General features: G+C 37.3%; 1 protein-coding gene across 1 annotated transcript in view; it reads left to right on the forward strand.

Annotated features, from left to right (window-relative positions):
* The window catches only part of STXBP5L (syntaxin binding protein 5L), a 185,514-nt gene that overhangs the window by 88,272 nt on the left and 75,287 nt on the right, over window positions 1-21,955 (forward strand). The window contains exons 5-7 of the mRNA XM_059838097.1: window positions 2,613-2,747; window positions 13,460-13,523; window positions 20,421-20,504. Coding sequence (XP_059694080.1) covers window positions 2,613-2,747; window positions 13,460-13,523; window positions 20,421-20,504 — 283 coding nt within the window. The remainder of the gene's footprint in view (window positions 1-2,612; window positions 2,748-13,459; window positions 13,524-20,420; window positions 20,505-21,955) is intronic.

The raw sequence follows: 21,955 nt of genomic DNA on the forward strand, positions 1-21,955 counted from the left end.
CTGATTTTCCTCTTGCTATAGGACCTTGTTCTTGAAGCATTATGTTCTTGAAATTTTAAACCTAAGGCAGGCAAAAGGAGGACATGCAACATCTGGGAATGCAGACCCCCACTTTTTCTGTTGGTTGTTTGTGGCAGTGTGTCCTAGAAATTAAGACATGGAAGCAAATCTCAAGGATGAAAAGCAGCCCAAAGCAGCCTCAAACAGTGTGTGAGGTGATGTTGAAACTTTATTCATAATTAAGATGTAGAATTCATTCTTGCACCTGGGAGATCGTTTTCTGCAGTACCCTGGAATGGCTTGTGCTTGGATTTAACAAAGGACTGAAAAATAGCTTTGTCCTAGGTGGACTGAACCTGCTTTGTCTGATGACACTACTGCAAGAATTTGGAGTAGCCACATTCAAGTCAAGTAGGGCTCGCTTTGGAACCCCGGGGGGTTTTTTTTCAGTGACTAGACAGCTATGTTTTCAAGTCAAAATTATCTCCTCTTCCTGCAATTTAACAGTTTACAGCAAACAAGTGTTGGGTGGTCTTCAACATGAAGTGACTAAGAGGGTTTATTAGCCAGAGAAGTTTTTTTACGGGCCGGGACACAACAAAACACCCATACGCTTTGCTGTGCAAGAAAGAAGAGTAGAGAAAGTTCAGAAATGCAAGAAATGGAACACCGACCAAAAACATAAGAGACTAAATAGGAATTTAACCAGAAGTGAAGGAAATGGTGCACCAGAAGAGAAAGCAAAAGAAATAGAGTAGTTTAGTTTAAAGGAAAAGGATCAGAAAAGATGTGAAAAACAACTTCACATTTGAAACTATAAAGCCAAAAGGGCAGTTGGTTCCTTGCACCTGTTATGAGCAGAAGAATAAAGCTCAAAGCTTGAGCTCCATCAAGGATTATGTAGGTGGCATATACCTTCTGTAGTTGTTTCTGTTGGATCTTTCTTGGTCTGACTGTACCCACAATATCAATATTATGTTGCTGCTTGAACAAGCAGTTCAGTTATGCCTTCTAAAATTTTCAGTTATGCCTTCTAAAATATAGTTCCCATTCTCAAAGCAATTCTCTTGAAAAAGCTGGTGCTCTTTCCACTAAAGGCTCCAGAATTATTGCCAAAATTGGACAAATGATGGTAAAATTTAGCCCTGTGTAGCAGGACAGAGTGAAGACTATCTTATATTTAGGTCTCACTTTAATCAATAAAACAAGATTTCTGTGAAAGGTAAGCCTTATTCCGTGATTCGACGATAATTTTCTCCATAAATTACAAACCTGAAGGCTCCATATTTCAACTGTATTCAATCCAGTGTGATGCTTAAGTACAAAAAAAGTAATTTTCCTCACTTTAATGAATCTAGCATTAAATGTACTGACAGTTTATTAGATACTTTGAAAACTACAGAACTATGCAAATACTGAGTATAATCTGCTTGGAACCTTTTTGTTTGTTGAGAGTACTTTACAGGGAATCATTACATAAAGTATATTTCATTTGTATAATTATTGACCAATTCCTTAAAGAGTGGCAAATGCTCTACTCAGAGTCAAGACTCAGAGGTCTTTACTTGACTGGAAAGCCAAATTACTGAAAGATTGCCAACATCCCTCTCACTCCTTTATAATAAATTCAGAAAAATTGCTGTACCATAAAAATGAATTTTTTTTTAATATGCATAGTTTTAAATATTGTATGTAATTTGGGGTGGTTGAAGGTGCTAAGGAAAAAAAAATCGAGTTTGTATATAAAAGCCAGAAATAGCCTGTTTGTGGAACTGAGTGATCAATATAATAACATGCGACATACCAAGAAAAATACCTGGTTTTTGGTCAAAATTTACAACTCTTTACCATGAGGTTGGATTAAGTTTCAGTCTCTGTAGGTAGCCTGCATTCACTTACATTTTAGTAGCAAATGTTTTCTCATCCCATAGATTTAGTTTTGTTTTAGTGTATGTAATATCTATATAATATAAAAGTAACCTGAACTTGCTCATTTGTCATCTGTGAAAACTTTTATGTATTATCATTGGAAATTGTCATGACATCTTTCCAAGCTAATGTAGCACTTTTTCATCACCTTGTAATGAGTGTAGGCTTCAGTGTGTCTGTGGTAGTTCAGTTTTGATAAATGCTCATATCTAAGGCCCTGCTTTTCCAGATGGCAAACAAATGAATGTTTTCTTGTGTGAATTACGGTATTATACTTCTGTTGTGCAAAACATGAATCCCACAAAACTCTGTTTGACTGGATAATCTGCTTATTCTGAGAAAGGTTATAAGAAAGCCTTCCTTGAGAGTCTTGAATACTGTCAAAGTGCAATTTACATACTCATGGAGATGGATAGACTTAATTCATTGCTCAGGTGATGCTTCTCTTTTGTCCTGGCCTTAATATCGGCAGGCAGGATGGCCCTGTTTTGTTTAATTTTGTCTTTTATAATTTTCCTGGAGATGACCCCCCAGAACCTGCACATTCTTCAGAATGCCTTCTGGGCATGTTTTTCTCAAGTTATAAAATGGAAAGAATAATTCTTTCAGCTGCAGAAGTGTTATGGTTAATGTGGTATTCAGTCACTTTTATTTTGTTGTTTTGTGTTTTTTTTCTTTTCCAGGATTACTTACTGCCATCTACCTTTCCAGAGTAAATGGCTTTATGTTGGAACAGAGAGAGGAAATACACACATTGTAAATATTGAGTCCTTCATTCTTTCTGGATATGTTATCATGTGGAACAAGGCAATAGAACTGTAAGTGCAGTTTTGTTTTTTTTTTTTCTCATTTGTATGTGTGGTCATTTTCATAGCTGTCTTAAATTTAATTTTTAAGAATTAATTTGTTTTTCAAATATTAACAGATCTTTTGACGCCTTTAATTTCAGTGAATGCATTTCCAGTATTAAGTGTTTTTTTACAGGACATTAGGAATCAGATTTATGTTAGAGATGGTAATGATATTTCATATTAAAAAAAAAAAAAATTGGTGTACTGTTTAACTATGAAGTTCCATGAAATACAGAAAGTCTTTAATCACTAAAATTCAGATTTTGCTATTTTTATGAGGAAAGCTTGATCACCATGTCCTCCATCCTGTGAAGAGAATAATGGAGTATATTTGCCCTAAGATTCTACAGAGAACTTTTCTTCATTGAACTGTGGAATCATTTAGATGAGAAGGGACAGGAGGAGGTCTCTAGACCAAGCCTATTGCTCAACACAGTGAGAATTTGAAGGTTAATTCAAACAGATCAAAACCTGATTAAGGGATAGGAAATATAATGAGTGCCTATTAAATGATAGTTCTCTAACAAGCTAAGAAAGGTGCCTGTGTTGTGGGTATGAAATGGAAAGAGACATACAAAAATCTGGAATACATCTGTGCTTCCTGCAAGTAAAAGTCTTGACAGAAAAGAAAAACTCTTTCTCTACCAGTTTCTCTGTGAAGTTCCAGCAAGAGGAATTTCTATGGGAAAGCTCAAAGTACTTCTTGCAGTTTCTGAGACATTTGCTTCATGTTGTGAGGGTCCTGAAACCTCTGGTAGTAAACTGAAACACACCGATCTCAGTGAACCAAGAGAGCAGTAGCTAAGAACAGGGTTACAGGCCTGCAGTGTGACCCCAGTTCTCAAAAATCCCTCCCTTTCTTTTCCCACTATTATTATTATCGTTATACTAATCACTCTGTCCCCCAGGTTGAACTGATGCCTCATTTTCTTTCTCCCTCTCTACCCTCACCAAACTTCATATGCGCAGTTGTAAAAATCTAAGTTTACATTCAAAGGACACAAAACCAAGGATTCGAATAGTAATCAGGATTCAGTCTGCTGGTAAATCTTTCATCTGGTTCTCAATTTTGGAATGTTTGGTTGTTCTGTCCCTGTGGGACTGCTTGGCTCTGTTTAGTAGTTTTGACTGCAAAAAAGTACTGCTGGAGAACATGGTTTCCACTGGAGTAAGATCATTTTGATGAGCTATTCAGGTGGAAAGTATCCTAATTGTTTTCTGTTTCTCACTTTGTTTTGGTGACATTGACATATTGGAGGGCTTTTTGAATCCTGCATTTTAGAATGTCTATGTTTACTACATTTCCTTAAGTTTTCTATGAACTTGTAATTTTCTTTCCTCCAGAAATTAGTATGTTTCTATTCTGTACGGAAATAGATCCCAAAGTTTTTTATGGACTCTGAGCCTTCCACCAAGTTTCCTTTTCTAATTATTTCAAAATTCTTCTGGATAAATGTTTTAAAATTATTTTAGTGGCCACAACAAACATTTTTCATGAAAGTAGAGTAGAATGATGCCCCTCTTTCTATGTGGAAAATAAGGGCTGCTTTCTAACAAGCTTCACAACTAATTTGTTGACATAGGCTAGGTGCTGTGCAATATGCTCCCTCTCTAGAACCTTCAAGGAGGCAAGCAGCCCCTCCTAACTATCTTCTTTGTCTTTTCTATGCAGGAAAATATCTATATTTTCCAAATTGTCTCTTTCCATAAGTTGTAAAATGTAATGACAACATAATAAAGATAGACTGTGTCACCTCAAGTACTTGGAGGTGCTGCACAGTTACCAAAATGGGTTCTCCTAAGCAGCAAGTTTGCCGTGTACTGTTTTGTTGGCAGGTGAGCACAGAGGTGTTGAATGATGTATTCATTCATAACTGCTTCTAGTTCTACCAGTCTTACAAGGATAAATTGATCCATGTAATCAGTGTGCTTCTCTAAAGCTCCATCCTTTCCATCCAATCTTACCATGTACTCGTTGATATGGAGTGGAGGAAGTTGTCCTTGTAAATGTTTTGCAGGTGGACAGGGGATCCTATGTGTCTCCAGATTAGTTTCCCTGTATTAGAGGAAGAGGCTGGTGGGAATAATTATGATATTTGCCACAGCAGCCACTTTTATAAATGCTAAAGTCCCTCTGAAGTTGAAATTGGGTGACTCAGTAAAGTAATTTGAATGCTCTCTGGTAATAAACTGTGGTGTCTGTTCCACTACTGCTGCTTTCCTGCATGTAAAATGGAATGTAGATTAGCTTTTAAAGGAAATGTTATTACCTTTAAATGTACTTAATGAGGATGAACTTATGATTGTAGAATTTCCTATAGAATACTGAGAAAAATGTTTGAAAGAAGAGTTTTATTTTGGGCTATGGGTATGTTCTGATTTGATTATATTTTTAATCTCCACATTATTTTCACATAATTTTTGCATATTTTTCACATTTTAGTATTATAGAATCATAAAATAATTCACGATATAAGGCTTCTGTAGAATTTTCAAGACCAACTTCTTGCTTACAGTAAAATCAGGTTGTTCTGGGCTGTATAAGTTCACAGGGTCTCTTGATGTTAGGTGCTTTCAAAGACAAAAGAAAATAGGAAAATATATGTATGTAAAATTTGGGGAAATTTTCAACCTTATCATGAACAATGTAAGGGGCAGTGGTGCTCATAACATTATGTCAAATTCTGAGTTAATGATAACATTTCAGAGTCTGAGGTTAGCTTGAAGCTGTTACTATTCTCTATAAAGCTTGGAAGGAAAGGTAATGACAACATTTCACCTTTGGTGCAATCATATGTCTTTCAAGCTTATTGGCAAGGAAAGACCAGTAGAAGCCATTGCTCTGCTGATGTATTCAAGTCCTCAGCTTAGATTGAGGGTTTATAAATAAAATTTTGAGTGTCAAGCTTGTGTATCATCTGCTCTAACAAGCCTGAAGGAGTTCATCCCTCTTCATGCAATTTTCATCCAGTTTCTAAAACTGAAGGTCTACCAACATAATTCTTTCTTTTAATTGCCCCCTCTTTTCACTGATTTGTATCTACTTCTAATGAAATCTCCACATAACCCTCATACTCAGAAACAACTAAATATATTGAGTCAGTGAGGCCTATCAAATACCTGCAAGAATTTTTTTGTAAGAGTGATTCTGTTGCAGTGAAAGACTGAGGTGAAAGGCTTGGTAGTTTGAAGACTAGAAGAGGAAACAGGTTTACATGCAACATTTTTAGACTTTGCATGTGATACAAGAAATCTGATCTTCTCATCCTGCACAGCTACTTTTACTTAGGAAGTTGGCATTTGGTACAGAGGGATGTTTTGTGATTTTTCTTGTCTACTTTTGTATCTGAAAGATCTCTAGAGCACTGGTTTTTTGAGTGATAGTGGTTTTATGCCATGTTCAGATGCATCTAGTGGAGATACATGTCAAAAAGATGATTGCAATACATATTTCATCATAAGTGATTATTGTCTTCTCTTAGGAGAGAACATTCAGTGAGCTTAAGCAGAATCTGGTGTTAGTTAGAAATTAAGGCCTGAACAGCTAATAATGCAAAGGAAACAGATTTTTTTTTCTTTTCTTTTTTCTTTCTTTTCTATTTTAGATTATTTTCAGAACTAAGTCATAATCAATTCTGGAAGTTACAGGAAAAATTTCCTTCTTAAATTGTGTGCACTGTCTGTGTCTCAGTGGACCTGTCCTTGAACAGAGCTGAGAAAAAACACAAGCATATGGGTACCAATTATTGTCTCAGTCATTTCTATCATCTCATGCATCATCAATACTTCAGGCCACACTAAAGCAATCTTCTCAGCTAAGAATGAATAAATCAAAACTTTTTCACTTGTCATTTCTCTGTCATGTAGCAGAGCTAGTCCTTTGCCAGAGGGGTTTGAGGCTCATGATACTGTTTGGTTTTCTACTCTCTAATAAGCAAACAGTTTATCTCTTTTCCTTCCAAATGTTTGGAAACAGCTTTGGAAGAGAAAAATAGTCAATGAGCACAGCATGTCTCCATTTACTCCAACTACAATGAGATCAATTTTCACAGCATGATCATACATTTGGGAAAGTCATCTAGTGTTGGAAAGGAAAAGAAGATCTTTATATGTGTCCTCTGAACTCCAAAAATGAAAAATAACCATTATAAGCCCTCAATAAGATTCCAGTGTTTTAACACCCCACTATCTAATGAATGAATAACTGAAACTTGCCAAAATTGATGGGATTTGAAGGAGCAAAGAATTGGGCAGACTGGAACTCAACGATGACAGAGCCATAACTTGGTATCTCCTTTCTTAGCCCTTTGTTTGCCCATCCCCATTTCCTAAAATGGAAACTCAGAGTCAGTAAATCCCCGGCAGTGAGGGAAAGCAGTACAAAGGAAGAGAAGTAACAGTCTAGAAGAATCTGCAACCCTCTCTGTGCAGACCCAAATGGAGAAAGTTATTAATATAAAGAAAGCACAATTTTCAAGGCTTCCTTTTTCTGTACATTTCAGAAAGTATGTCTAAGACTCAGAGTTGCATCTTGAGGTTGAACTGATTCTTGCTTACTCCAACTCCCAGCTTTGATCCACATCATATGAATAATGTGTCTAACTTACTCATTCTCTTAAATTTCTCTATGGCTCTACCAATGAAAAGGGTTTAAATTCCCTGGAGCACTGCACCTTTATGGAAGGCAGAACTGTGAATGATGTCTGACTACTGACACTGAAGAAGTATTTGTCTATGCATGTGTTTTCTTCAGCACATTCAGTCAACTTCATAAGAATGACTAATATGGATGTTTTCTTTCTTTTCCCCATCTCCTAACTGCTTCTATCAATTTCTAACACCAGATTTTTATCCTTCTCAGAAATCATTACGTTACTTCTCCAATTATGCAGGCTATTTTTTCTGTCAAAAGAAAAATGGTTTTTATTTGATTCTATTTTGTCATAGCATACTTTTACCTGCTTTAAAGATTGTCTTGGTATTTGAAGTTCTTGTGACAGTATTTAAGTCAATTAATTTCTTAGAGTGCATAAAACATTCCAGGATGATTGAGGAATACATCATCTGTGTATTTTCCACATTTTGCTGGGTTTAGATTGTACCATTGCTGAAGACTTCTTTTTGAGCTTTCGAATTTTAGAATAAAATAATCAAATAAAAGCTTCCATCCTTACAAGACTTTTGAAAACTATTTTACAGTGACTGCTGTCTTAATTTCATTGCAGTTCTTCTGAGTAAGAGTCATGTCTTACAGCATAACCACTCTCTCATTTCCCCAAATGGATATACACCAAGTAAATTAATACCTCCTGCTGTCAGGAACAACTTCTGATGAAGTGCAAAACAACTCAAAAGTATCAGTATTCTCTTAGCAAATGCCTAGTTTTAGTTCTGTACAGCTGTCATGGGAATCTTTGGTTCCATTTTTCAATTCTGCAGTCTGTTTTTTTGTGCTTAAAGGTCAGTGACGACTATGAAATGTTGAAAGTTTTGTATCATTAGCTCATACTTTTTTCTTGCTCTGCTGAAGTTAGCTTTCATTTCAGAAATTTTTTACTGCAAATCATTGCTGATAGTTTTTAGAGTTGACCTTCTTTTTTTTTCTTTTTTCTTTCTGCTGAGTATTGACTTGGATTTGTGTTTTATCCTTTTTGTGTCTTTTCAGAGTTTTTATTTTCTCAGTCATTCTCAGCTGAACCCTGACTGCTATTTGGAAATGAAAAATTCCCTGCTCAACTATTTCACTTACACCTTATTTTCATCTGCTGATTCTTCTTTATTTTTCCCTTTCTCAAGGAATAGGATCTAGTTAGTTTTTATGCAGCTCCCCAAGGCCAGCTTGAAGGAATGCCTATACACAGGTATCTGTCATCAACAGTTGAGTGTTTTATTCACAATAGCTTCGAATCTGGTTGGTTTTCCAGCACCTCTGCATCCTTCCCAGGAGCTGTTGGATCTCTGCTTTTGCATTTAATATCATTCAATGGCTGGGTATTTTTTCTTTGTAGACAGTTCCACAATAACAGTGTCCAGCTCTCCAACCTTCTTGGCGACTTTACTGTAATAGCAATGAGGGGAAACAGAACATTTTATGTATACAAAAACAACTTGAGGCAAAATGGAGTTTGTGTGTAGACATTTCCCCATGTATATACAGTATAATTTACTGTATGAAAGCAGTAATTACTGTTATCTGTAGCTCTGATTGTGTTTCATGGGTTCTATAAAATAATGTTATTGATATAATATAGTTAACTAAATAATTGCTTTGTTTAATCCTGCATGTAGTGCAGTCATGATATCTATCCTCAAGAGAAATTGACTGTACAGCCTAATGCCTTGCTCTCCTTTTACAAGCAGCACTTCCCTAGGGTTCCAAAAGATATTGTTGTTATTTCTATTTATACATACCTTCCTTGAGGAGACAAGGAGATGCAAGAAGTGAAGTACTGATCTGCCCTTGGCAGACAGCTCCTGGTCTTAGTGTGGCACAAAGGACAGGGTTTGGGTTCCTTGCCACAGTCCTGTACCCAGAGGGAGATAATATCAGGAGAAGCAAACCAGAGAAGATTTACCGTGTCACTCCTTCTGTATCTAGCCATCAGGCAGGCTTGCAGCAGAGCAACAAGCAAAAGGTCTTGCAGAACTGAGGAAGTTGCAATTCTTTCACACACAGCAATGCTTTCTTCCTTGCTCCACCTGAACTGGGATTGTTTTGTATTGCTTTATCCTCCCACAGACATCTCCCCAAAGATGGGACTGTGCATATTCATCCAAAACCGAACACCAAACTTTATGCTTGCTGTATCTTGTGAATATTCCTCGTTATGTAGTCCAAAGAGGAATCAGTTTTGATGCAAATACTTTACTTCCTGTGTATAAAAAAAATCAGTGTTTCTTGGAGCCCTGGAAAGGCAGTGCAGGAGGACTGCCGGGGAATAGGCTCAACACTTCCAAAAAGCTTCAGGAACATCTGTTGTCACCTGTGTGTGGTCTTATCTGTGATGGCACATTAGATATGCACAGCTATTTGAAAAGGATCCTTTCTGCTTTCCTGGCAGAAACCATGTTATGACTGCCAAACTTAATAGACTCTCTACTTACTCTTACCTATGTATAAACAAAGCTGGCCTCTGTTACGCAATCAAGGAAATTGGAGGTTGGATCCTGGCTGGTTGGGAAACCTCCACCCAGCTCCCCTCTCACTCCCTGTCCTCAACAGGACAGGGAAGGAAAATAAGATGGAAAAGTTCATTAATAAAGGGAAAATCAGGAAGATCACTTACCAGCTACTGTCAATGGAGAAACCAGATTTGACTTGGAAAAAATTAATTTAATTTATTGCCAGTTAAAATAGAGTAGAATGGTAAGAAACAAAGACAAAAACAAAAGCCCCTTCCCCCTGAATCCTTATTTTTCCTAGATCAGTGGTGTATGTGTGAAAACTAAAGAATGGTTTGTTGAGTCTTTTGATGGAGTGGCATACCTGACAGTCTTAAATGTAATAGAAGTAAAAGAAAAAGGAAGAAGCCAGAGCAAGCCAGGTGTAATACAAAACAACTAAATTAGTAAAATAACAAGAAGTAAAGTAATATGAATACTAAAAGCATACTTATATCAAATATAGAGGAAAAACAATGGGGAAAAATAAAATCTCATCCATTTAGAGCACAGACTGCTGTGTTTGGTATCAACTTTGCTGATAGTGTATATAAAGCTGTTATTCAACAAAACTAAAGAAGTAAGAGGGTCCATAATAATTAAATTACAATATTCCTAAAAGAAACAAAAAGTGCCTAAGAAAAAAAAATACCCAAGCCCTTCAATATTAATACAGTGCAGTAAATCCCAGGATCCCTCAATTACAATGAATTCAGGAGTGAAATGGAGGAGATTGGAAAATGTATTGTATTAGTGAAGAAAACCCTTTCATTTGAGGTTTTAGCATGGAAATTGGAGGCTACACCCGGCAGGAATATAAGATAAAAATAAGACTGGTAGTAAAAGACAGGGGGTTTTAGACCATTTACAGAGGAACAACAAGCTTGTGTGACTATGAAAGTATACTTAGCCTAAAGAGTAGAGAACAGCTCATGTAAGAGTTTGCTTCTACCCAAAGAGAAATTGATGCCTTCCTTGGTAAGCAATGTCATATGTATCCTTCAAAGAAACTGGTTGCACAGATTTATCGAAACTGTTCCTGACTTTTAAAATTATTAGGTACAAAGAGCTGACTAAATGTAATCAATCTTTACCTTAGAAAGACAGTATGCTCTTTTCCTTTCTCCCTCCATTTGTCATGATTTTACCATGATCTGTACAGCCTTATCCTGGTCCTGTGCCAAGACTGGAATGGCCAAGCATCCAACCATGCATCCTGTTTGGTTCAGTGGCCTGGGATAGTTGCCCAACCCATTGTGCTTTGTCAGCCTCCACGTGCTTCTGCTACCATTTTGTTTGTCCCCAGCTTTCTGGGGAAACATATCTGATGTTTGCTTGCCTCTGCTCTCTCTTAAGTCATCTGTCTGTGATCTGGCTAAAAAGTGAAAATTCTTATACTGTGTCTTCTCATCTTGTTTTTTCCTCTTGTTCTCACCCTTCCTCCTTTGCCCATCACTGCATAGGCAGCATATACTCCAAACAGACCTAGTTCTTTCTGTCAAAATACTCTGACCAGTTCAGACAGGCAAATCTATGTCAGAAACAGCACTTGAAACTGTCCCAAACTGTCACATGTATTCCCTCAGGATAGATGTTCAAGATGTGTGTAGGTCTAAGCACTGCTTGGCAACAACCTCATTTCACCCCCCAGTTCCCTGTCACTGCCTACCTACCCTGCCTGCTCTAAGGCCTGGTGTTGTGCAAATGATATTTTCATTTCAGTACAGGTTACTCAGAAACAGAATCTCAGCCAGAGGGGTCCCCTCTGGTAAGGTGGCTTGTATAGGAATGACAGCCAGATCTCCTACTATCTATATCTCTGTAAAAATGGTTTTATGCCATGTCTCAGGACAAGTGGGTGCTTGCTGCTGGCACCATGAAAGACAGTCACTGGATAAACTGTCACTGCATAAACTGTCTGTCCACTGCTTTCCTGCTGATCTCATTTCTGTGATGGGATATGCTGCAAAATGCTCTTGCAGAAACATTGTTGTGGAGACCTCATGTAGGAGAGTAACATGCTGCATGTTCAGGATGTCTAGAGTAATTTTTCATTGTCCAGCTCAGATCTTTGCCTCTCTGCTTTGACCCAGCTTTGGTTCATGACAAAATAGTTAAAATATTGAAAACATAATGTGGGCAAAGTATAGAGGCCAGAGAAGAGTATGCATGCTTTTAAGAGTGTTGGAGCATACCGTTCTGGGAAGGAGAAACCTATGAGGCTATGGATCAGTCCACAGTGTTTTAATGTTTGAGTTGTCTGAGAACTTTTGTGACCACTCTCAGTCTCGATTTGGAGTCTGACCTGTAGAACAGAGGCCAGTTTTGCTACAGCGCAGTATTCAGCCAAAGGAAGAGCCCATTATTTTAGAAAAATCTTTTGAGTAGTTTAGCTGGAGAAGCTTGTTTTGGTTTGTTTTTCTATTGCAGATTGTTTTAAAACTTGGAGCCTAGGTCATTTTATGTATAGTTTCCAGATAAATTCTTCATTTTATGGGCTCTGCCAATCTCTGCCATATTTTTTTTCCTGATGACCTTTGATGAACCAAGACCAGTCATGCAAATTCAGATCCTAAGCTGAACTCCAAGGGACATATACTCTGACCCCAGAACCTAGGAGAAATGTCCTCCTCTGTGCAGGCATTCAGTGTGGACTGGTGCTTGTCTTCTTGCTCTCTATGCCTGCCAGGGCCTGAAGGTCAGGTCAGAAAAGATGAAAAATCTCCATCTGTCCAATCAGTTTCCTATGATTTGCATTTTCTGTCAGGTGCTGGACATTAACAACTCAGTGCTAAGTTGTATATGATGTGGTTGATACATGTTGCAAAATGGGAGGGGATGTCAAGGATAGTGATTAATTTCTATATAGGTTTACAAAGACTCATAGGATGGGTGTTGTGGCTGAGGAGCCCCACTGAACATGCATTGTGGGTGTAGCTTTGTTAGGTGGTAAGAAGATGAGATAAGGCTTTACAGATCAGACAGAGGCAAGTTGCTCCATTTCTGGAACCCTGCTGCAGTAATGCTAAAACGCTTCCTGACAGGGCAGTGTAGGTGAGGTTACTGAAACCCTTTCTTTAGTGGCACTGGAACTTGGTGAGTCATGCTATCAGTGTCTGAAATGAATCCAGTGAAGACTTTGTAAATCCTTGGCAAATTACCCTTCAAATGGAACAAGTAAGGAGAGAGGGTCAGAAAGAGGTGGAATAGAGAATAGAAAAGGCAAAAAAGCTGTAAGAATGAGAGAGGGTGAATTACTGTAAAAGGAAGAATAGTGAAATGTAAAAAAATTGAAGGAAGGATTCATTAAAAAAAGAGAACCTTTGTCTTTAATGGCAAAAAGGAAATGGAGGAGGAGAACGTTAAAAGATACCTGTAACTTTACCTTACCCTGTTAGGCTTCTTCCAATTATTTTTACACCATTGGAGGTACATGTTAGCACACCTAGAACCTGAGGTATCTAGCTCTTCTTACAACAAAAAACATTCACAGATTTTAATTGATTTTTGTATTGCAGATCCACCAAGACTCACCCTGGCCCAGTTGTACATTTAAGCGACAGCCCAAGAGACGAGGGAAAAGTGAGTACAACCAACGGTATCAAATTTTGCAGCATTTCATAGCCTTTATTTGCCTTGCTACTCTTTCCTTTTGCTTACTCACTGATTTTATCATTTTCTTTCCATGTTTGCAAGTCACTTTAACTATTTTACTATTCTTAAGAAAAAAATTATCTTTGTACAAATTTAATGAGTAAACATTTGTGATGCAGACAACATACTGTACCTTGAAATGTATAGCCATCTAAATGGTTCCTGTTTAAAAAAGCTTGACTTTGTATAAGTAAGGTTTGACTAAAAGCTGTACCATGACTTTGGTACCTGGATAAACATGCGGTTATGAAGGCATTATAATAAGTTTTTATAAGATAGGAAATATTTTCTTATAGAAGAATTATCATGATATAACCCAAGTTTGGAACTTGCTGCTGTTTGCAATTCTCAGTTTTGTTCGCTGTGCACAAGTGGAATCCAAACATATAGTCAGAGCATTAGGGTTGTTACTGATATCACCAGGAGGCACAATCAGAGCTGGCTTTCTTTGTATGGCAGCTTTTCAAAGATGAAATATGATTGACGGAATTCTGGTTCTATTACAGCTTTTTTTTTTTTTTTTTTTTTTTTTTTTTTTTTTTTTTTTTTTTTTTTTGTTGCTACTGATATTTGAGTATTTTGCCTGTGTGGAAAGGGTATTTAACTATCTCATTGGTTTTGATCATTTTTAGTAATTGCATTTCAGTGTGTATTTGTAAAGTACTGCATCTTCCAAACTGTGTATCTGTTTGTCAGCTTGCCCCACATAACAGCTAATAGTTGTTAGAAACTAGCAGCAGTTTGAATTTCTGATACTGGTATGGGGGATATTATGCTGAAATTATGGGTACCTAGAAAAGCACTGACGACTGCATCTGATTTTCATTTGCATCGCTTGTCATTGGACTTACCCATATTGTGAGGGGAACTACACACAAACAATGCACTTTTGAACCAACCCTCCAGCAACTTCCATGGCATCTCCGAGCCTTTTTGGAAGAATCACAATATGTCAAGCAATTTAGAATTCTATCAAATAAAGTAATTAAGCATATTGAAGTGTAGTGTTGCAGCCTCAAACGAGAAGCCATCAAGAAATGCAGTTTAATTATCTCTGGCAAAATACCTGGTGAGAATAAAGGTTTATTGATGAGGCATCATCCTTGTTTGCTGGCCACAACAGAAGCTGCTGATGAGCTACCTAAGGCACGTAGGGTAAGAAAAAAGGGTACCTAAAAAAAAGGTCCTGTCAGTGAAGATTTTTTTACAGAAATGTCACGCACTGTGTCCAAACAGAAACCTAAAAATATTTTTCAGCAGAAAGGGAGAAGATGAAAAGGACCCAGACAAGAGAGTTAAAAGAGAACTGGCTTGGGGATACAAGTGCTTGTTGCTCAGAGGGCACATGGGAGACATCTGGGCACTGATGAAGTACTAGCATTTGAAGAACAACAGCAAATTCAGACACATGCCTATGAAAAACAAGCATTGAAAATTTCTGGGGAGAAGTAGTAGAAAATGTTAGGTATACTAAAACCATCTCAATGCAGCTCTTTATATCATTGATAGGTTGAGAGTGGTGTAAAGAATGAATTGGTACTAACAAAATACTTGCAGTTTTGCAGTATGTGGAATTGATTGTGTTTATGGGAAGATATCAGTAAAAGGTAGACAGGTGTAAAGAAGATCCAAGCATTAAACCAATCGACAATTCTAAGTTTAAAAAAAAAACAACAGTGAAGAAATAAATTAAACTACATTTTTCAACTTAGTCTCATTAAACTTTAGTTAAAGAATGAAGAATAAATCAATCCTTATTCAGAATGAGGAAAAAGTGGGGGAAAAAGCAGCTCCTGGGACTTTTACTGCTTAGCATGGTCATATATAGCCTAGAAAATAGAGTAAGCAGTGATGTCACCTGGTTTGCTGGACTTTAGGAGGCTGGTAAACTCAGCAGTAAAATGGCAGGTTAAATACAGTCTTTTTAAGTGTATTCAGTGTAAATGATGGCAAGTGGTACATGTAGGGCAAAATATTTTTGACTTCACATATAAAACAATGGGTGTGAGCTGATGATTCCTGTTTGGTATCAAGAGTTTTGAGTGATGATTGATTGTTCAATGGAAATGTCAATCAGCTCAATGCTCAGTAGTGAACAATAAAGAAAATCAAAATTAGGCATTATGCAGAGAAGAATAGAGAACAAAACAAAGCTATTAAAGAAATGCATTGTTGACCTGCCTTCTGATTACTGAGTATATTACTTGTCCTTCTGTGTCTAAAATGAATGTAATGCTAAAAGAAATTCAGAGAAGAGAAGGGACTGGGTTTTCTATATGAGAGACAACTTAGTGAGACAGGAAGGTTCATTATGGAAAACACCTGATTGTGATTCCAAGTTTGAAAAATCGCAGTTGATATTAAGAGGATGGAAAGAGCTCATAGTCTCTTTCAATACAAAAACTAAAAGGATACCAAATGAAGCTGACAGGGCAGATTCCAAACAAGCCAATCAAGTACTACTTCAAATGTGCAATGGGTAGAACCTATGAAACTTTTTCCAAATGCTGAAAATGTACTGATCACAAGGAAGACTAGAAAAGTTAACACAAAAGAAATCCATGTGAGGGTAACTGATGACACTTGCTGAATTCTCCAAAAAGGTTCTTAAAGATGAAGTTAAACAGAGCCATGTATAGTTGAGGAGATGGCTATACTTGAATGAGAAAATTACTTAGACTGAGAGAATATGTGAGAATGTTACAAACACTTGTCTTCTTCCCACTATTATTTGCTCTTGGCCATTTCAGTACAAGATACTGTCATAGGTAGGCTTTTATCTAATTTAGCAGAGTTACTCTTAGATAAAAGAGCTGTTTGATGATAGTTCCACATACTTAGCTAATCTCCACAGCTCCAAGCTAACAAAAGACCACCAAAATGTATTGGAGGCAGAAGTCAGAATCCACGCATCACATAATGATAGGCAGCAGATAGAAGTGTTCTTTGCACATGTTTCAGGATTTAAATAGTACATACAAATCAGTCATAATCATTACTCAAAATGCAGATGTTCTTGTACTCTACTAGAGTACTACTCTACAGGTACTTTGCAAGAGTCCAGTAGTATAGCCTTCTCTGGGGTATTACAAAGTTGGTTACAGACCTAGGACTGTTTTGCTGAAGTAAATAAGTATGTCTCCTATGAACACTGAGTGGTTCAGAGTCCTAAAATATAGTCAGACCTTTCAAAATCTAGGACATTCCTAAGAGCTCTGTTTGAAAGCCAGGGAAGTTTGTTCTCTGGCAGTATCTTCACCTTTTTCATAAAGATCCTTTGAATTCCTAAAAGTTCCAGTTTATTTCATTGACTGGTGGTGGGGTTCCTTGTGCCAAAAGAGTGAATGCAATTCAAGATGACTTCTGCCATTGAGAACTTCTCCAGAGTGGCTTCCAGGCAAGCTATCTAGGCAGGCTTTGGAGACAAGTCTCTTTTATGAATCTAACAAGCTGGGGCTGGAAGACAAACATCAGAGAGAATTTAGGCATTTAATGTGTCAATGAAGAACAATTCGAGGACCAAGTGATTAAGTTCATGAAATATGACTGTGTCTGCCAAATCAATTAATGAGTGTACATTAGGGATAGACTGGAGTGCACAGACATTTATAAGTGGCAGATCTGTAGCAAACATGATTTTTCTTGCTGACAAAGGAAAAGACATTAACTGCAACGATCTGCAGTTTCCCAGCAAATGGAGAAAGCTTATTAGGAAAAGGTTTAATGTTATTTACAATTAGCTGGTAGGCTAAACTTCTTATCTCTGAGTTCTGAGATCTAATAATACCTAAAACAACAAGCCTGTTTTGCAGGCTTGTTTGTTTGGGATTTTTTCTCCAACTGTTTTGTGTTACCAGGACAAGGAAGGGGCTTGCTGTCATATACCAGAATGTAATTAGTCGACTGTAAAAACGAAATTTCCTCCCATCATCAAAAGCATTTGATGAAGAACGATTTAAGTCAAAATGTGAAACAACTCCACTAAACAAGGAAGATCTTGCCAGGACTTCTCTCTCCAAATTCTGTCCCATGGTCTGGTTTTTTTTGTAACTTAATTAAGCATGAGGGATTAAACGAGGTGCCACAAAAGGCAAGATAAATCTTGGGAGTTTTTTCCATCCTTGACTCTTTTGACAGATACTGTTTATCTTTGTCTAGGTTTTCCCCTCCAACTGTGTTTATGGATGATTTGCTTTTTACCTCTATTACAGAAACAGACCTTGTCTTATAGATCTCCCAAGTGATCACTTTGACTGGGAGGAGTGGGAATGTTTGAGTTTCCTATGGTTCAGACAGGTCAGAATCCAGAGCATCACAAATACGCTGGCAATGAGACTAATCCCATTCACCCAAGCTGGAGTTGTGGCTTTAGTGCTGTACCAGTGTTAGTACTAAAGCAGCATGACTATGTCTGAAAGAGACATTCCTGGCTATGCAGCAAATCTCTTTGCCTTTCAATTTCTTCCCTGAAATCATACTTTGTAACTTGCAGTTCTTCAGTGCAGTTGTGCATTAAGCATTTTAGGAATAGTTCAGGTGAAATGCGGCCTCTGATAAAAGGTATTTAACTTTTTAGTAATTACCTGGAGCATGATGTCTTTGCAAAAGAGAGGGATAAAAATCAAAAGGCAAGCCTGCTTCCCCAGGGAAGAAAGGCTTATTAAGAAACAGGGCCACATACTAAATGCTTTTCAATTCCTTCCCTTTTATGAATATATTTGTACAAAAGCCGAGATGAAAAGAATATTAGATACAAACTGGATGTGACTGGTTTGGTATCCAGTGTAATGCCCAGGTGCAAGTGCTTGTTGTGATGACAGTAAGCAGGGCACTCAGACTCCATAACTTGCTAAAATACTATCTATTTGAGTAAATACAAAAAGGAGGGTGGGAACCCCAAGCTGTGTAGCATGGGATGAACCTCCAGTAAGGGCATGGCACCATCCTCTCTGAAGAGGCTCTTGCTAACATTTTGGTCTTTGGAGATCCCAAAATATATATATATTTTTTTTTTTTTAAGCACCATATCCATTTCTACTGTCAAGCAAAAGGATTTTCACATGAGACATGCTGCCTTACATTAAGATAAAGGCACAGAGGTGCTGTCCTTACCTTTATCAAGTGGGAGAGGCCTACAAGATCCTTTAGAATTAGCAGCTAAGTTTACCCTGTGGCCAAGAAATATGTGCAGGCCTGAAAGCCAAGTGCTGTGTGCAGCACAACACAGCACAGACCTGCACCTACTCAAGTGAAGAGCTATGAGCATCACTAACTCCTGGATATACAAATAGCTTCCATTTGGGATTGCTATACCAACAGTGCAAGCAGCTTCAGTAAGACCCTCCTTTGTTCATTCTCTCAATGGCAGCCTATTATCACAGAATACCATATGGCATCCTGACGCAAGAGCTATCCAGTTAGGTGCATGCTTTCTGACTCTGACACAAAATCCCATATGGAGCCATCCAGAACAAAAATGCTAAATATTCTGTAATTTTTCCAGGACAGTTTGAATTTTTTCAGGAGAATAATTATTCAGGAGCATAAGTAGTTTTTTTTTCATATTCAGGTATTAAATATATTAACTATAAATCATTTCCAGATTAGCTAGAAGATTCCACAAAAGGAATATTCTCCTGTCAGTGAAAAGAACCACATCCAGTAGATCTGAGAATATTCCCAGGCTCTTTTGTAGCAGTATTAATGTATCAGTTATGCTTAACTTGGAAAGAAAGTGATGTTTTGTTTAGCAGCCCAGCCAAATTTCATTTTTAGGACTCGTGCAAGCTAAAGTGAGTGATAGCAAAGATGCTGTTAAGGTTTCTCCAACTAAGAGATTCTCTTGTCATTATTCTTCACAAATTCTTTATATAGAAACTGCCTGCATTCTGTGATATATGTGTTTACAGATGATGAATAACTGCAGTTATCATTGCCCATTGCATAAAATATTCTATCGCAGAAATGTGAATCTGCCAGTTTAGCCATTTCCAGTCTTTGTGTCCAAAACAGATTTTTAAGTAGACAAATTCTATGGGAAACAGTTTCCAGGACATCTAAATAAGCTAGACATGGTATTGTCCATAAGATCTGAAATAAATTGTGTTCAAATGAAGAGTAACTCTACAGTACCAGATCAAAATTTCACTTCTTTTCACTGGAGACAAGGAGATATGATTGTGTTCATTCTTATTTTTCTCCTGACTATTGTTTTTCTTCTCTTTCATCTTTTCAGAAATATTTGCTGGTATTTTTCTGGTGTGCATGATGATATGAAATCCCAGTTCTGTAAGAACTAAAAATTGACATATCAGTTAATTTATTTTTAATTACTGGAAAGCAAGCAATTTATTCTCTGCTGGAGGAGTTCTTCAGAATGTTTTAAAGCAGTAGCATACATAAATAAAAGGAATATAAGTAGCTGAATGAGAGTTTAATCTGGTGACTCTCTTAGTTTGAAGTAATTTAGGTGGTATCTTAGGTGTCAAATATTTTTTTCTCCAACAAGGGCCAGAGAAGGTAAGACCTGGTAGGAACATGCTACAGTCTTTGGTTTTCAGCAGATATGCAATTGAGAAGACTGTCCAGGCACATAATCACTCAGAGGAAAAAAGGTGTATAAAGGCCTTTTTTTTTCCATGTCAGATCTTAAATTGTCGACAATTTGAAGTAATTTATACTGAAAGATAATTTGAAAGCAAGGTATTATGTGTGGGGCAAATTACAATCTTGGCCATCACTTTGTTATTTCTTTTTATATTACTCAATATTTATATGTACCTTTTGAATCAGAAAATGTAATTGTGGGTTTTTTCCCTCCTCCAGCTGTTGATAGGCTATGAAAATGGGACCATCGTGTTCTGGGACTTACGATCTAAAAGAGCCGATCTGAGAGCTTATTATGATGAGGTAAGCAATTTCCATTAATTCAGTAAAGCCATTATTCAGCAGTTTGCCATATGTCTCACCAAGCAGATGGATGTTTATCTAAAGGCATTGCTGGTTCTGAAAATACTGTTTGTGCTATGCTTTTTGGGCAAATCACTGACAATAGAAATCAAAGTCTGAAATCTCTAGTTCTGATGCTTTAGGCTCTCATGAGTGTACTGTGACACAGAATGTCTTCCCCTTGATCCTGACAAGTTCATCATCTTCTCTGTGGGGATCCTCAGTTGAATAGAGTCTAGCAATGAGCTGACCTGAGATATAGCTACAATAGGAATTACATAATAATCTCTACTGGGTATATCTAGAACATTCATTATATTGGAAGATGAATTGCCTTGTACAGCTGTAGATATTGCCTAGTATTTAAGATCTGATTAAACAGTTTTCAAAATTATATTGTCAGAGTTATCACACAGTTGTCTCTTGTCATTTGCAAGCAGCCTGTGTTAACCACAGATGCAGTTCTTGTATCAATAATCAAGCTGCTTGAGAAATCGATATATTCCTAGTTATTATGATTTTAGCACTAGCCCTAGGAATGAATATTCTTTGTTCTGCCAGTCCTCTAAAGTTCACCGTGGATGAACGTGAATGCAGCTACCGCTGAAGGTAGAAAAGGACATTTTCTTTAAAGTGATCCTGTCAGTAATTGGTTTCCTGTAGTTCTCTTTCCTTCTTCATCTTGTCACCTTGCTATGTATAAGGAGTGTATACACATTTATTTCCTCTCTAAAAAGCAATCTGAATAGATATGGATCCTGTAGTCTTTCAGACCTGCTGTCAGAGACACATTAAAGCTACTCTGAGCTTCAAGATTAAGTTTCTGAGCATCAACATAGCAAATGTTTCAAAGGACAAGTTTAAACAGGGCAGCACTTAAGCCTCAAGAAAATCCCACTGAATTGTCTCTCAGTGACAGTCTGCTTGTGCAAACACTTGTGAAATTGCACCCCTTCTATTACTTAAGGCTGGGCTACTTCTTCCTGTTACAGGTCTCCTCAGGAAGGATGGGGGTGGGGATGTTTGTTTGCTCACTGTCCTCTCTTGTACTCAGAATGAGACTACATGAAGCAGGATCTTCTTAATGCTGGTTCCCCTTTTTTTTTTTTCATTTTGAGACAGAGTGGGTGGATGTTGAAAATTCCTCATACAGTTTAGAATTTAGTTGTTCTACATTTTCCAATACTGTTCTCAGGAACTTTTTTTTGCCTTTTAATCAGTCCCATGCTTTCTTCCTCAGTGGTTATTTGCTACGTCATTGCTCCACTTTGTGCAACTTGTTCTAGCTTCTTACATACTGAAATAATTGCAAGATTCTTATTTTGTTTTTAAAAGGATTGTGTGACTAGCCATTTTACTTTATTCCAGACTTTCAGGCTCCATGTTCATAATGTTCCAGACTTGCTAGAAGT

The sequence above is a fragment of the Haemorhous mexicanus genome, chromosome 2, assembly GCF_027477595.1.
Source record: "Haemorhous mexicanus isolate bHaeMex1 chromosome 2, bHaeMex1.pri, whole genome shotgun sequence".
In the NCBI taxonomy this organism is placed as follows: Eukaryota; Metazoa; Chordata; class Aves; order Passeriformes; family Fringillidae; genus Haemorhous; species Haemorhous mexicanus.